This window comes from Manis pentadactyla, chromosome 7, assembly GCF_030020395.1.
Source record: "Manis pentadactyla isolate mManPen7 chromosome 7, mManPen7.hap1, whole genome shotgun sequence".
In the NCBI taxonomy this organism is placed as follows: domain Eukaryota; kingdom Metazoa; phylum Chordata; class Mammalia; order Pholidota; family Manidae; genus Manis; species Manis pentadactyla.
Genome location: NC_080025.1, coordinates 68,632,750 through 68,646,494, shown reverse-complemented (window position 1 = coordinate 68,646,494; position 13,745 = coordinate 68,632,750). Strand labels below are relative to the sequence as shown.

At 34.1% G+C, this 13,745-nt stretch overlaps 1 protein-coding gene across 1 annotated transcript in view; it reads left to right on the top strand.

Annotated features, from left to right (window-relative positions):
- Positions 1–13,745, top strand: part of SEMA3D (semaphorin 3D) — a 186,486-nt gene that overhangs the window by 156,025 nt on the left and 16,716 nt on the right. The window contains exons 12-16 of the mRNA XM_036931702.2: positions 2,994–3,216; positions 5,813–5,901; positions 7,736–7,777; positions 10,513–10,670; positions 12,894–12,958. Coding sequence (XP_036787597.1) covers positions 2,994–3,216; positions 5,813–5,901; positions 7,736–7,777; positions 10,513–10,670; positions 12,894–12,958 — 577 coding nt within the window. The remainder of the gene's footprint in view (positions 1–2,993; positions 3,217–5,812; positions 5,902–7,735; positions 7,778–10,512; positions 10,671–12,893; positions 12,959–13,745) is intronic.

Sequence of the window (13,745 nt, the reverse complement as noted above, 5' to 3'; positions counted from 1 at the left end):
AAACTGTACTATCTTAAACCTCAGGAAGTAACTGTACCAAATCGCTTTCATTTGTAAAAGCATAATGGAGATGGAGACCTGAGACATCATGCCTGGCAACGTAGACGATAAAGATCTTAGCCAAACACTGGCAGCATGCCACGAGGGAAAGCTGCCATAGAAAAAAGACATTTTCAAAGATCATTTTATAATAGTCAATAGAAACCAGGTTTTCCTTCTCTCCTTTTTCTTAGATTTGATTACACTTAAACCTTTTTGTCAGAGGTGAGCAATGAGGAAAACTGTCATGTTTGTTGCTTTCCTAAATGTGCATATCTTCATTCATCTATACGTTCTCACATTAAAATTTCTAATTATTTGAAGATTTGATATGAAAAACTGTGGCTTGAATGTCATGATATTATTTCTTTTGATGTTTGGCCACTGCATAACTACAGCTGCAGACTCAAAAGAGATTTTTTTCTTTTTAAGTTGGAGGGCTGTTTCAAAAATGTAATGCTGGCAAATGATGCTTCTGCTTTGATTTTCTAGACAGACCAACCAGATTGTACTGCACACATCATAAGCTGTGAGCCTACTATATGAATTGCCTTTGAGCTTCTAACATGCAGCCTGTAATTGGGCAAGAACTTTGTATCATCTGAGCTCCATATCCATTTGAATTATAGCTTAATGTTTAATATAAGGTTCTTTCCATTATTGAGTTGGTAAAAGTCGAGGGCTAAGTACTAGAAATAATGACTGAAGACAGACTCAATTCTTTAGACTAGCACCCAGTTAAGAATATATATAGGTAATTGCCAGTTGGCTAACATCCTAGGATATTTCTAACCAGTACAACTTCTTTGATGTTTCTTCTACGTTAGTGAGCCATTATGATTTTATTACTGTAAAATTTGAAGTCAGGGTCATATATTGTGACTAACTCCAATATCTTTAGTTCCAATAAGAAAGCCCGCTTTAGGATGTTGTGACTGTGGAGTACAGTTTTGAAGCCTTGCCTTGATAAGATTCTCATTAGTACCTGGTATAAATGGCTCAGTTCAGTGGAGATTTTGCTTCCAACTTATCTAAAAACTCAAATAGGGGAAAAGCAGTACTTTCTTACAAACTTTTCTTATTGTTACTCATTTTCTTTTCTATCCCTGCATCGTATAGCCAAAGTTTTCCATAACAAATGTCTGTATTAGCTCATTAAGTATTCAATGTGATGACAGAATTGTTCCATCTGTGGTAACTTCCTAAAATATACTGAAGTAATAAAATAGACGTAGTATGTGAGAAATAAGATAGTGGCTGAAAAAAAACCCCATCAAACTATAAAATAATTTCCTCTTTATTCATGTTCTTTGGGTAAAGACTCTTCAAATTTATTGAATTTGTACTTGTTTGAACTTCTTACTTTTACCACCAGGGGGCAGGGAATGCTAACTATTGAATTAGTAAACACTAAAAGACATGTAAGAGGCAATTTTAGACAGAAGTGAAAAATTCCCTGAGGGTTCCTCCACAGATCCTTTAGGGGAAGAGCTATTGAATTGTTCACAGTTAAATCAGTTATAAAAACTAGATAATTATGATGTCAAACTATTAAGGCTCTTTTACAAGGAAGTTTTATATGTTCATTTCTCTCATTTTACTTTTCATAATCATGTTTTTAATTTAACAGTGAAATCTTAAAGGCAATTTAAAATAATATTTTTTCATATATTCCCATATTTATAGATCACTTTCTTCATAATTGTTTCAACTCAAATTTCACGTATCTTCATAAGAAAGAATAATCATAAGAAAAGAGTTTGCTGTGGAAACTGTAGAAAATACAGATAGATACAATTTAATTTTTTTTTGAGAAAAACTAGGAATCTTGAATAAGCTAGGATTTGTTTTCACAAGGTTCTTTTTGATGACCATTAGCCAAGCAACGACAGTATCTTTTGAGATCTGAGGTTAATTTAAGAAAAGAACAGTTCAAAAGATAACAGAAATATCTAGCATAAGAGTTTTTTATTCAGTTTCCTGAAGTCACTTTTATCAGAAGAAAAGGTCTTGTCTTGTCTTGTCTTCTCTTCTTATGAAGATACATGAAATTTGAGATGAAATAATCATGAGGAAAGTGATCCATAAATATGGGAATATATGAAAAACCATTATTTTAAATTTCTTTTAAGATTTCACTTTTAAATTACAGATTTTCACTTGTGCTAAAGCTACTGAAAAGAGTCTTTCAAAAGCAAGAGCCCAACTGGGCATCGTTAAGAGACTTAAAATATGTGCAGAATTAATAATTTTAATAAGTATATCTGAGTTATAGCTTCAGGTATTCAAATTAATGATTCAATATTGGTATATTTTGCAAAATGATCATCACAATGTCTAGTTAACATCCGCCGCCATACATTCTAATTTTTTCTTGTGATGGGAACTATTAAGATGTTATCTCAGCAACTTTAAAATATACAGAACAGTATTATTAACTGTAGTAACCATGCTGTACATTCTGTCTCTGTGATTTACTTATTTTATAGCTGGAAATGTGTACCTTTGAACCCTTTGCTTATTTTGCCAGTTGCCCACTACCTGCTGCTGGTGACCACAAAACACCAAACTGTTCTAAGAGTTTGGATTTTGTTACTGTTGCTGTTTTTAAGATTCCACATATAAATGAGAGTATACAGTATTTCTCTTTATCTGATTTATTTCACTTAGTTTATAATACCCTCAAGGTCCATCCATGTAATCACAAATGGCAAGATTTCGTTCTTTTTTATTGCTAAATAATATTCCATTGGAATAATTAAATTGAGAAAATTGGATTTAAATATAGTTGAGGTGAACTGCATCTATTTACAAGTACATGTAATTCCATGTTAATCCTGTTGACTGTTCCTTTAATATTATCCATGATAAGCCTTAAAAACTTTATTAGAAGTAAGTGTAAATTTCTCAGGTGCATGAGCAATGTCTTTATTCCCCTCCTCATTTCTATACAGTGTCCAAGCAAAACCTATGATCCACTGATTAAATCCACCCGAGATTTTCCAGATGATGTCATCAGTTTCATAAAGCGGCACCCTGTGATGTATAAATCAGTATATCCTGTTGCGGGAGGGCCAACATTCAAGCGAATCAATGTGGACTACAGACTGACACAGATCGTGGTGGATCATGTTGTTGCAGAAGATGGCCAGTATGATGTAATGTTCCTTGGAACAGGTATGTTAGAACCAGATTATGCTCCTTTTGGGGGAATCTTTCATTATGAGACAAAGAAAACAAAAACTTTAAGAAACTTACTGGTCAAAGCCAAAGTGAGTAATTATTAGTTAATGTCTAGTCAGTATTTCTTAACATTGCATAATGCATGCTTTTAATTGTCAATCAGAAATATCTCCCAGCCTCTTTTAGTGTTATCTGAGGTTTCAAAATATGTACATGTAGTATGACTGCAGTGTGCCTGCTATAGATTAGGGACTCAATACATATTTGTTGAAAGATTGTAGACTAAAATTAAACAAGTAGGTCAAAGCAATGTTTCTTTATTTTCGAACTCCACATTTCCTTCTCTCTACAGAGATATTTGATAAGCCCTACCCCATAGGATCTCTTAACTCCATTTTGAGATTCAATGACTTAGTTGACTTAAGATGGCTTTTAAAAAAAGTAAACATTACTTTGTAAAAATCTTTAAGTAGAAATTTCTTGGAAACTATTTTTCCTACCCTTGAATTTTGTGGATTAAGAAACACTTTCATTATTAGCGCTTGTTTTATTCACTCTTTTGTCTGCCAACTCAGTAATTATAAAATTTTTAAAAAGTATTTTTTTCTAGGAAAAGAAATATTGCCTATTTGTTGCACCTCAAGAAAAATGAAAGAAAAAATATTATCTAATAATGCCATGTGAATTCTAGTGGCAGTAAAGATATGTATCATTGAAAGAAAAACACTGCATTCTAGATAATGTTATGAAATTTAATGGATCAAGCAATGCGTAAAGAAATAGTATTTTCAAGAAATGGACATTTTTACTGAAATAAGTTTTCATGACTACAAAACAACTTTAGAATAATTTTATTTAAAAAAATATACTGGTTTTACAAAAGTTAGGTTCATTAGGAAATGTGTGTGACAGAGGACATTCAAGAGCCTGATTATGTTGCAGATGACAATACCAACACTGGGGAAAGTAAGAGACACTCTCAAGACTACGGGGACTACTGTGGAGGCATCAACACTTGAAATAATTAGTTTGTCACTAAGTTTAATGAGTTTGTCACTTAATTTGAACTGCCCACCCAAAGCTCATTCCTACGTCATCAACATTTTAGTGTCGTAAATGCCTTTTGACCACTAGGTGGTACTATCTAACTTTCACTGAGAAAGTGATAATATTAACACAGATGAATAGATTTTCAATTATGAATTTGAAAAATGTCAATTTAATACTTTTCAAAAATTTTAAGGGCATTTAAAAACAGAGTTAAATAATTCAGGCTATTTTGTACAGTCAGGATCATTGCCATATATTAATGTACTCCAACCCTAGTGTCCTGAAGTTTAAAAGCACCTATTTTGTGTAAGTTAATTTCCAAGTGAGATTTTTTTTTTCTTTTTCTAAAATATTCTTTCGACTGTCTTTATAGAATAGCTTGCTATGGTGTGGAGTTGGAGTATAAAATTCTGTATTTAATGCATCTTTTATAAACACCAATTATTGTTTTACATTATTAACTTTGTTGGAGTCTTTTAAATTAAACTAAAATAATTTTTAATGAAAATCCTTTTCTAGTCCAATACTAATGTTTCTTTAAGTAAAATATATTTGATGAGTGAGCTACACTTTCCTCCATATAAATAGCTTCAATGATTTCTTTCATGTGTTAATATTATCAAATATATATAAAATATCTTGCCTTTCATGGTGAGTTGGATGTAAGTACTGAATAAATATTTATTACACTGAGAGAGGGAAAAAAACTATTTTTTAATATATTTTAATCTTTTTAGTTAAATTCCAGAATGTTGTTCCTCTTTTGTTCATTTCAACCAATATTTAAATAAGATATATCTATTCCTTGTGTTAAGAACATACAGGCATACCTTGTTTTATAGTGATTTGCTTTATTTTGCTTAGCAGATAACTGCTTTTTTTTTTTTCCCCACAAATTGAAGGTTTGTGGCACCCCTGCTGTAAGTCTGTCAGCACCATTTTTTCCGACAGCATTTGCTCATTTCATGTCTCTGTGTCTCATTTTGGTCATTCTCCTAGTAGTTCAAACTTTTTTGTCATTACTGTATTTGTTATAGCGATCTGTGATCAGTGACTATGACTCACTAAAAGCTCAGGTGATGGTTAGCATTTTTTGTCAATAAGTTTTTTAAAACTAAAGTACGTACACTCTTTTTTTAGACATAATGCTGTTGCACACTTAATAGACTGCAGGATACTGTAACATAATTTTATATGCACTGGGAAAACAAAAAATTCATTTGACTTGCTCTTTTGCAATACTCACTGTATTGCAGCAGTCTGGAACAGAACCCACAATGTCTCTGAGGTACGCCTGTATCTGACTATGTCTTTTAATATTTTATTTATAAATATGTGTTTAATGAGCTAAAAGAGATAGTATTTCAGAAGGGGAGAATTATATACATTAAATGTCCTTCTTGCATGCTTTTATTTAGTCTGATTTCTTGAAAGGCATTGAAGGAAAAATGAGGGGAACAATGTGAAGGTTGCTAGGAATATGCTTACAACTAAGTATTGAAGTAGATACAGCAGAATCATGGGTAATGTATTTTTTCAGACATTGGAACAGTCCTAAAAGTTGTCAGCATTTCAAAGGAGAAGTGGAATATGGAAGAGGTAGTACTGGAGGAGTTGCAGATATTCAAGGTAAGTCTTAGTTCAGTGTTGCAGGAGAGGAATGGTGAACCTTAGTAATCCTTGATGTAGGATGCATTTGCTTTAATTCATCACTACTTCGTGGATAAGTCTTTGCAGTGAGCTCCTTTATTTTCCTTTTCCTTAAGCAATGGGAAAAAATAAATAAATAAAAGCAGCTAAGAATGGGCCTCACCTCTCCTGGTAGAATACCACTGAATTTGGGGCTTCTGAGATTGCTGCCTGTCACTACTGCGTTACCTAAATGTAATGGGCAAATTGTCACAGTAGATAAAAGCCTGGGGTCTCTTTCACTATCCAGATTCTTTTCTACTTTATAAATGTTACTTTTGAAATTTTCCACAACTGAAACTGGAATAGTTTATAAATCATGTGTCCCTACTTTCTGTAAAGAAATTAAATTTTTAAGAAGTTGCATGATAGTAGGTCTTTAGGTATGCTAAATCCCTCTCACCTACCAAAAGAGGTAGTAGATTTAAAATGCTAGTTTTCCAGATGTGGGGAATAGCTTTGACTTTTAACAATAAATTTGATTTGTACATTCTTTGTAGATCCCCAGTGAAATCCAATTTAAAATTATTTTCTGAAAACAACATTAGAAATAAAGTTGTATTTACTAGAAGAACTTTTTAAAAATATGCTGCACATTTTACAACATTTCTGTTGGGATAGCTTTTTAAAACAAACTCCTCCGATGTAAACATCTAGGTCCTTAAAAGAGAGGTGAGTCCTCCACCTCCAGGGACTCGACTTAATTAACATGCTGGGTTCCATAGGATCCTGTTTACATTGAGATGATAATAGTGGTCAAGGAGTTAACAAGAACAAGGCCTGCTATCTGGCATCTACCAAAAACAAAATCTTGGGTGGTTGCTAAAGGAAAAAGCACATGTCAAATATAAGTGTGGACCTGGAGGCCAAAAATAAAGCCCTCATAACACTCATGAACTCATTAGAGTAAGTCCCCCTCAGTGGATGTTAGCTGTCAAGAGGAACTGTTTGGATTCCACTGTTGAGATTGAATAATTCACCTGTTGCCCTAATTTACAAAAAATGTTACAAGATAGAGATTTCTCATTTAAAATTTTTCTTTTCATTTTTTTTCATATGTTTTCTTAAATTTTTGATAGGCTACAGTTTATCAATTACTAAATATTGGCTGGTGAGGAATGAATGGTAAATAGATGATAGATGAAAAAATTTAAAGCATTTCATCCTTTTTTGTTTGGGAGCTTTTGGATTCATGTTTCTGGTTTTATATTGCATGCATATGCATAGAGCTGTATTTCCTACAAATAAACTGGCCCTAGTTTGTATCATAAACTTATATGCATCAGTGTCTTGCAATGTACCATAAAAAATATGGTCATCCACAAGGAGCTTTATAACTTTTCAGAACTCTGCTACTTGAACAAGTTTTCAAACTACTGATCTGAGTAAGAGCAGAAAGAGGTAATAAATAATTACAGAGATGCTCTTGTCAACACGAGTTTGAATTATATGGAAGCAGTTAAGATAAGCAGATTAAGAAGAAGGAGAAACCTTGTGGGTAACTGGGAATGATTTTCAATGCAGAACATTTCTTCATACTTTGGAGTAATTTTTCTTTAATAAGATACTTTAAAATAACTCTTTTGATGATTTTGATTGGGATATAATCCCTACAGATCGGAAGGAAATAGAAACATTAAGATCCATTTTTCCTCTATATAACAGAGATTGGAGGTTTTCTTCAGTGGTCATTGGTACAGGATAAAACAACACTTTGGCTACTATAGAAGGCTGTTAATGGTTATCTTTATTAATGTTCAACTTCTATTTGCAGCATTCATCAATCATCTTGAATATGGAGTTGTCTCTGAAGCAGGTACTTTCAATTTTTGTATAAAAATTAGGCACAAAAGCAACAAGTTGCTTAAATCAAAATTCATTTTAAAGATAATCTATTGATATTGGAAGTTAAATATAAGTAATGTAAAAAGCTTTAGATTATTTGTTTCTCTTATAACTGATTAGAGGCCATTGTTTCAGACCTGCCTTAGGAGAAATGGAACCAAATTTATTAATTGAATAATATATCTCCCTTTCCTTTGGCTCTTAAAAACCAGGCTCACTGTCCTAATCTCATAAAGATGTCTTTCTGTCAAGGCCAAAGAAATTCATGTAGAATACCAGCACTAATCATTAAAATTTGTTTTTTAATTGTGGAGTCTAAGAGTTAGACAATGAATGGTGATGGTTAGACAATGGAAAGAAGTGATAAGCACTTCAACCTTCCACTTAATATCTGACTCCTGGAATCAATTTCCCCAACAGTAAAGTGAGGAAAACATTATCCATCTCCTAATAAATAGGGTGTTGCATGCAAAATTCTAGATAGAGAGCTGTTACATTATAAGTCTGAAATAAATGCCAACCAACAATAATGACAATATGATTTCACGGTTTTCAAATACGATACTACAAATTCCAATTGATTCAGACTTGCATTACCATTTCTAGATGTACTACAAGTCATGTGATAAGACGTTCAACATTAAGGTGTTGCTAAGATTGTCTTAATCTACCATGCCTAGTGTGGTACAGGGATTATTAGGGAAGAGATCTCAAAAGGTTTCTTCTTCAGTCTTTCCCATTCATTTGTTCAGTCAACACTTAGTTCTTGAAGGCCTACTTCTGTCCTTGGAGGGTACAGAAATTAATGAATAACATAACACTTAACCTCCAGCAGCTCAAGGTGGAGCAGGAAACAAAGGAGCGTGCCGACAATGCAGAGCAATAATGAAAGCATGTACTAGGAGGATAGAGAGAAACTGGTCAGAAAGGGGGCCAGAGGAGCAGGGAAAGGTAGCAATAAGAAAAGCATGGAACCTGCAGAATGTTGATTAATGAGATAAATTAAGGCAGATGGGATGAGGAAGTGTATGCCAAGTAGAAGAGGAGAATGGGAAGATATGAAGAGTGAGGAAGCTTACCTTATCCTAGCAAGTTTTTGTTTGATTAGAGCAAAGGGCATGTGTGTGCTCAAGGGGCAGGGAGGATGACAATGAACACGGAGAAGTCAGACAAAGCAAAATTAGATACTCAAACTTCTAGGAAGTTTAACGATTTTCTCTAAGGACAATGAAAACCCATAAAGATTACAAGCAGGAGAATGTGTTGATAAGATTTTCCTGTTAGAAACATCAGTCTGTTGCAGCAACATGGAAGATGCATTGCATCCCAGAGTAGAGGTGGGGGTTGCTGGAAAACAAGGCTGAAATCAGAGGAAATATTAGGGCACTTACCAGTAATCCAGGAAAGAAGTGATAAGCACTGAAGCAAAGGCAGTGGCAGTGGGGAGGGAGAGAAGAAAATAGATTAGACAGTTCTAAATGAGAGAATGGAAAAGATCTGGTGACAGACTGAAGGAGAGAGAATAAGATTCAGAGACAACTCCCAGCTTTGTGTCTGGGGTGATAGATGGTGCCTCTTGCCAAGGGAGGGTAGGAGGAGTAGATTTGGGGGAATCAGTATGTCTGTGTTTATGTAGTTTTCAGGGTACTCTGACTCTTTGTATGGTAACAAGGGTAAAGAAGTGAGAATAGAAAAGATGTTTATGCAAGGAAGGGAATCATCAGAGACAGAAATTTTAGACAGGAAAACAGGAAAAAGCAAAGAGTTTCAAGGAGGGTGGAGTCCTTAGTGTCAAACACTATGGAGAATGTAAGTAAAACAAATACTAAGCAGTGTACCTTGCATTTAGCAACCAGGAAGTCTTAACTGGCATTTTAATGGGTGGTGGAGTTGTGATACAGATTTCTGTAGGTTTGAGTACCTGTTTGTTATTTATGCTTGTATGTATTTCTCAGATTTTTTCCCTCTATTTAATGTGTGACAAGTTCTACTATAGTTGACAATGAGTTCTTTGAAGGCACAGACCTGTATCATTCCTATGCCCTTCCCCCATCACACGCAAATGAATTCATCCAAGGAGCAGTGCATTCAGGACTTACTTTCAAACTGTAATTTTACTTGTTAAGTATCTTGCAGCCTTTTGTTTGTGAATGGCATCTCTCAAGTCTCCTTAACAGTTTCTTCATAATGATACCAAATACTTTGTTTCCCACTTATAACCCATTTTCCTTCAGGGGTCAGTAAGTACTTCATTAGCAAATGAAAGGTTCATTAAAACCACAGGAAAGTTTTATGAATCGTTTTTCAGTCATCTCTCACGTGAGCAACCATAGCAAGAGAAGACTAACAGTGCTGCCGATAGCATCTGTGCTTGATATAATCTACCAAAGTGTATTTTCAACTAGTGAGAAAGAATCTGACATCTTAATTCCTCAGTCTGACAGCTGCTTTTTGACCTCCTTAAATTACTGCCAAGGTTACTTTAACAGAATGCTGTCCATTTCAGCATCAACGTCTCCAAACCACCAACTGGCCAGGGGTAGAAGCAATTGACTTCTTACTCTTCATTAGGTTTTTGTACAAGTGCTTATAATGGCAGATCACCTGAGAAGACAGTTAGATCTGTGATGTGGTGTTCAAGAAAGGGAAACCCTTAAGACTAGTCTGAAAGATGCTGCTAATTCATTTGTTTTGCCTGATTTGCAGCAACAATTGTACATTGGTTCCCGAGACGGATTGGTTCAGCTCTCCTTGCACAGATGCAGCACTTATGGGAAAGCTTGTGCAGACTGTTGTCTTGCCAGAGACCCCTATTGTGCCTGGGATGGAAATGCCTGCTCTCGGTATGCACCCACTTCAAAACGGTAAGAGGCACGTCAAGTTAACACGAAGCCATCCTTTCTACACCATGAACATCTCACACGAATACCTCATAGTTTTAAGAGAAAACATACAGAAAACATGGTCTGTGGTAGGAATTAAAGCAAAACTACTGTTTTATAGTTTTGCATAAGACTAAATAAATATTGAAGGAAGTTCATTCTGAAATGTGAAACTTTAAAAAATTCTGATAAGTTTATATTCTCTTCATTCATCTGTTAGAATACCATTAAGTTTATTTTTCTTTACTACTTTGCCCTCTCTACATTTTTACCCTCTTCCCTTATTTCTAAATATGTGTATACTCATACTTACAGTGTTTTAAATAAGGCACAAATATCTGTGATTGTAAAAGTGTGGGTTATAGACAGCCCACAGTACAGCCCAGTGACTCAGTACAATTTTACTTCTACTGTAATAACTCTAACTGGGTCAATTTCTGTCACTCAGATATACTAAAACATCAAACTGTTGTTCTGCTGTTTGTATGTACTTCATTACTTTAGGTGCACTTAAAAATAATGCTATTTTTAGCCAACAATACCCAGCTAGGAATTTATTCTGAACACACATGGGCAAAAGCACCACAAAGGTATATGTTCAAGGATGCTTATTTCAGCACTGTTTTTACTAGCAAAATTACCAGAACAACCTGAATGCCCATCAATATGACTGTTGCTGGCTAAATATCTTATGATATCATTGTTCTAAAATGTGGATTGGTAATACTTTTTCTCTGAAGTATTATTCAAAGTATATTTTCCTATAGGTAAAATGTTAGCAAATTATAGATGGTATTTTTTAATCTTTAGGCCTTTATTAACAAAATATGATAGCAGGAAAGCATATGTTAATCCCACCAGTATAGGTGCACTTGTTGTTTTTGGACCTTTACTGACTTGTCAAATTGCAAATTCTCGGAATCACAGATTGAATGTATAGTACAGTAGAACATATGGCTTAAAATTAGGAGACATTTTATAATCCCTGAAATCTCTGAACTAAGTGTGAATGGGGAGATACCATAATTGCAAGTCGAAAGTAAAAAGCCTCAATTTTAGTTACAGTTTTTGGCTAAGAATATACTTACCATAGTGAGTCTTTGGGGAATATTTTTCGTTTTGACAAGCTAAAACACAAGAGTGCTCATTAATTGGTAATGAACCTTCAGTTTGATGAATTGAACCTGTACCTTAAGAAGCCAAGATTTGAAAACATTCTTGACCTTATGTACCTTCTACCATCATAATTTTTTCTTTCTGTATTTCCCAAGCCTGTATCTCTGATCTCGTAGACAGACGACTGTGATGTTTTCCCTTACCTAACATAATGTCCATGTGAGCAAAAAAATGTGTATGATAGATGAATCTCATGCAGGGTTTTCATCTGACTAGCATTGCCCTTAAGAAATACCCTATGTTTACTTTGACTTTTATGATCACTGAAGTGGCAGCATAAAATATACAAAGCAAATGAAAATGTAAAGTGTAGTACTTCTTTAACTTAGATGTAGCAGATTTTTTTCTCTTTTGATACAATAGCTAGTATTTTCTCTTAAGGCAAGTATGTGCCAGTAATGCACAAAACCATTCCTTATTATTATTATTGTCATTCTCACTACTATGACCATGTGAACCATGTATCAGTAGATGGGAGTAACATTTAGCCATTAATGCCATATGAAACTCCTACTTCTGTTTCAAGTGACAGTATTTAATATTTGTTTAGTCAAGTGTATGTGATAATCAATCTTCAGCTGGTAGGGCATTTTGTATTTGTGTACTTCCCTACTAGCTAATTGAAGCTTGTTGATGTCTTACTACTCTCCCAATGACTGACTGAAAAAAGAGGGTAGGGTACCCCTATTTGATAGTTATTTTATATATTTGGTATAAAAAACCTGGATTCTATTTATATTCAAACTGTTACATAGCATAATTTGTCACAAGTCAGAGAAAAAGAAAACTGCAGGAGTAAAATAAAATTCAGATCGTTGTACTGCCATTATAAGATTCATTCTTCTAGGACCCTACTACTATTAGTATTGATTTTAATGTTAATGTGATTAGACTGTAGCCCTGCATTTAAGTTGAGCAGTAAAACAAGCATTGTTCTGCTTCTGCCACTGTTATTAGTGTTAGATGTAGACTTTGTATATTGCAGTTATCATACTTGAAGTTCTAAACAGTTTAATGCATTTTCCATAGGCGAGCTAGACGCCAAGATGTGAAGTATGGGGACCCAATCACGCAGTGCTGGGACATAGAAGACAGTAAGTAGAGGTTTACTATGCTTTTCTCCCACTTAGAATTTTAAACCTATTGTTTGTGTGTCTTTTTATTATATGACTTAAAACATCTATTGTATAAGAAGATCTCATTTTGTATAATGCTTAATGTTTTAAAAAAGCAACAGGAGATTCTATAAATCAACCCCCTGGCTACATGCATAAATGAATAATCCTTTGTTGTATCATTATTTGTTTCACATGTCTTTTAAAATTCATACTTTTTTCTTTTTTACTGCATTATCCATCCTTGTAAAGTTTGAAAACTGCTATTAGAGATAAGCAGAATATAGTCCAAAAAATACAGACATTTAGAGAAAACTCAAAGATACCCTCACAGAAAAGTCTAATAAAAGTGTAGGCACTTATTTGAGGTTGTGGGAAACCTATACATTACTCAGTAAGTAATGTTTTCATTCAACCAGTAAATATTAAGTTACTTTATTTGCATAAGTTGTCCTGGGTATACTTTAAGACAAAGAAATTCCTTGTAGAACTTATATTTCTTTGGGGAGATGTCAAAAGACACAATTAGTGATGTGGGAGTTTCACGAAAAGAGAGATCACCAGAGGCTGTGATTTTCAGAGAAAATTTCGTAGAACAGAAGATCTTGCAAGTCTGAGTATGAGTGGAGCAGAGTGGAGAATAGAGAGGATGTCTATAACAGAGGGAATAAATCTATATATTTTATATATGCTAGATCTTAGTTTACTTTCCACTGCCAAGCTTTACCTTCAAATAGGAAATATATGTGCATACACATGTGCATGC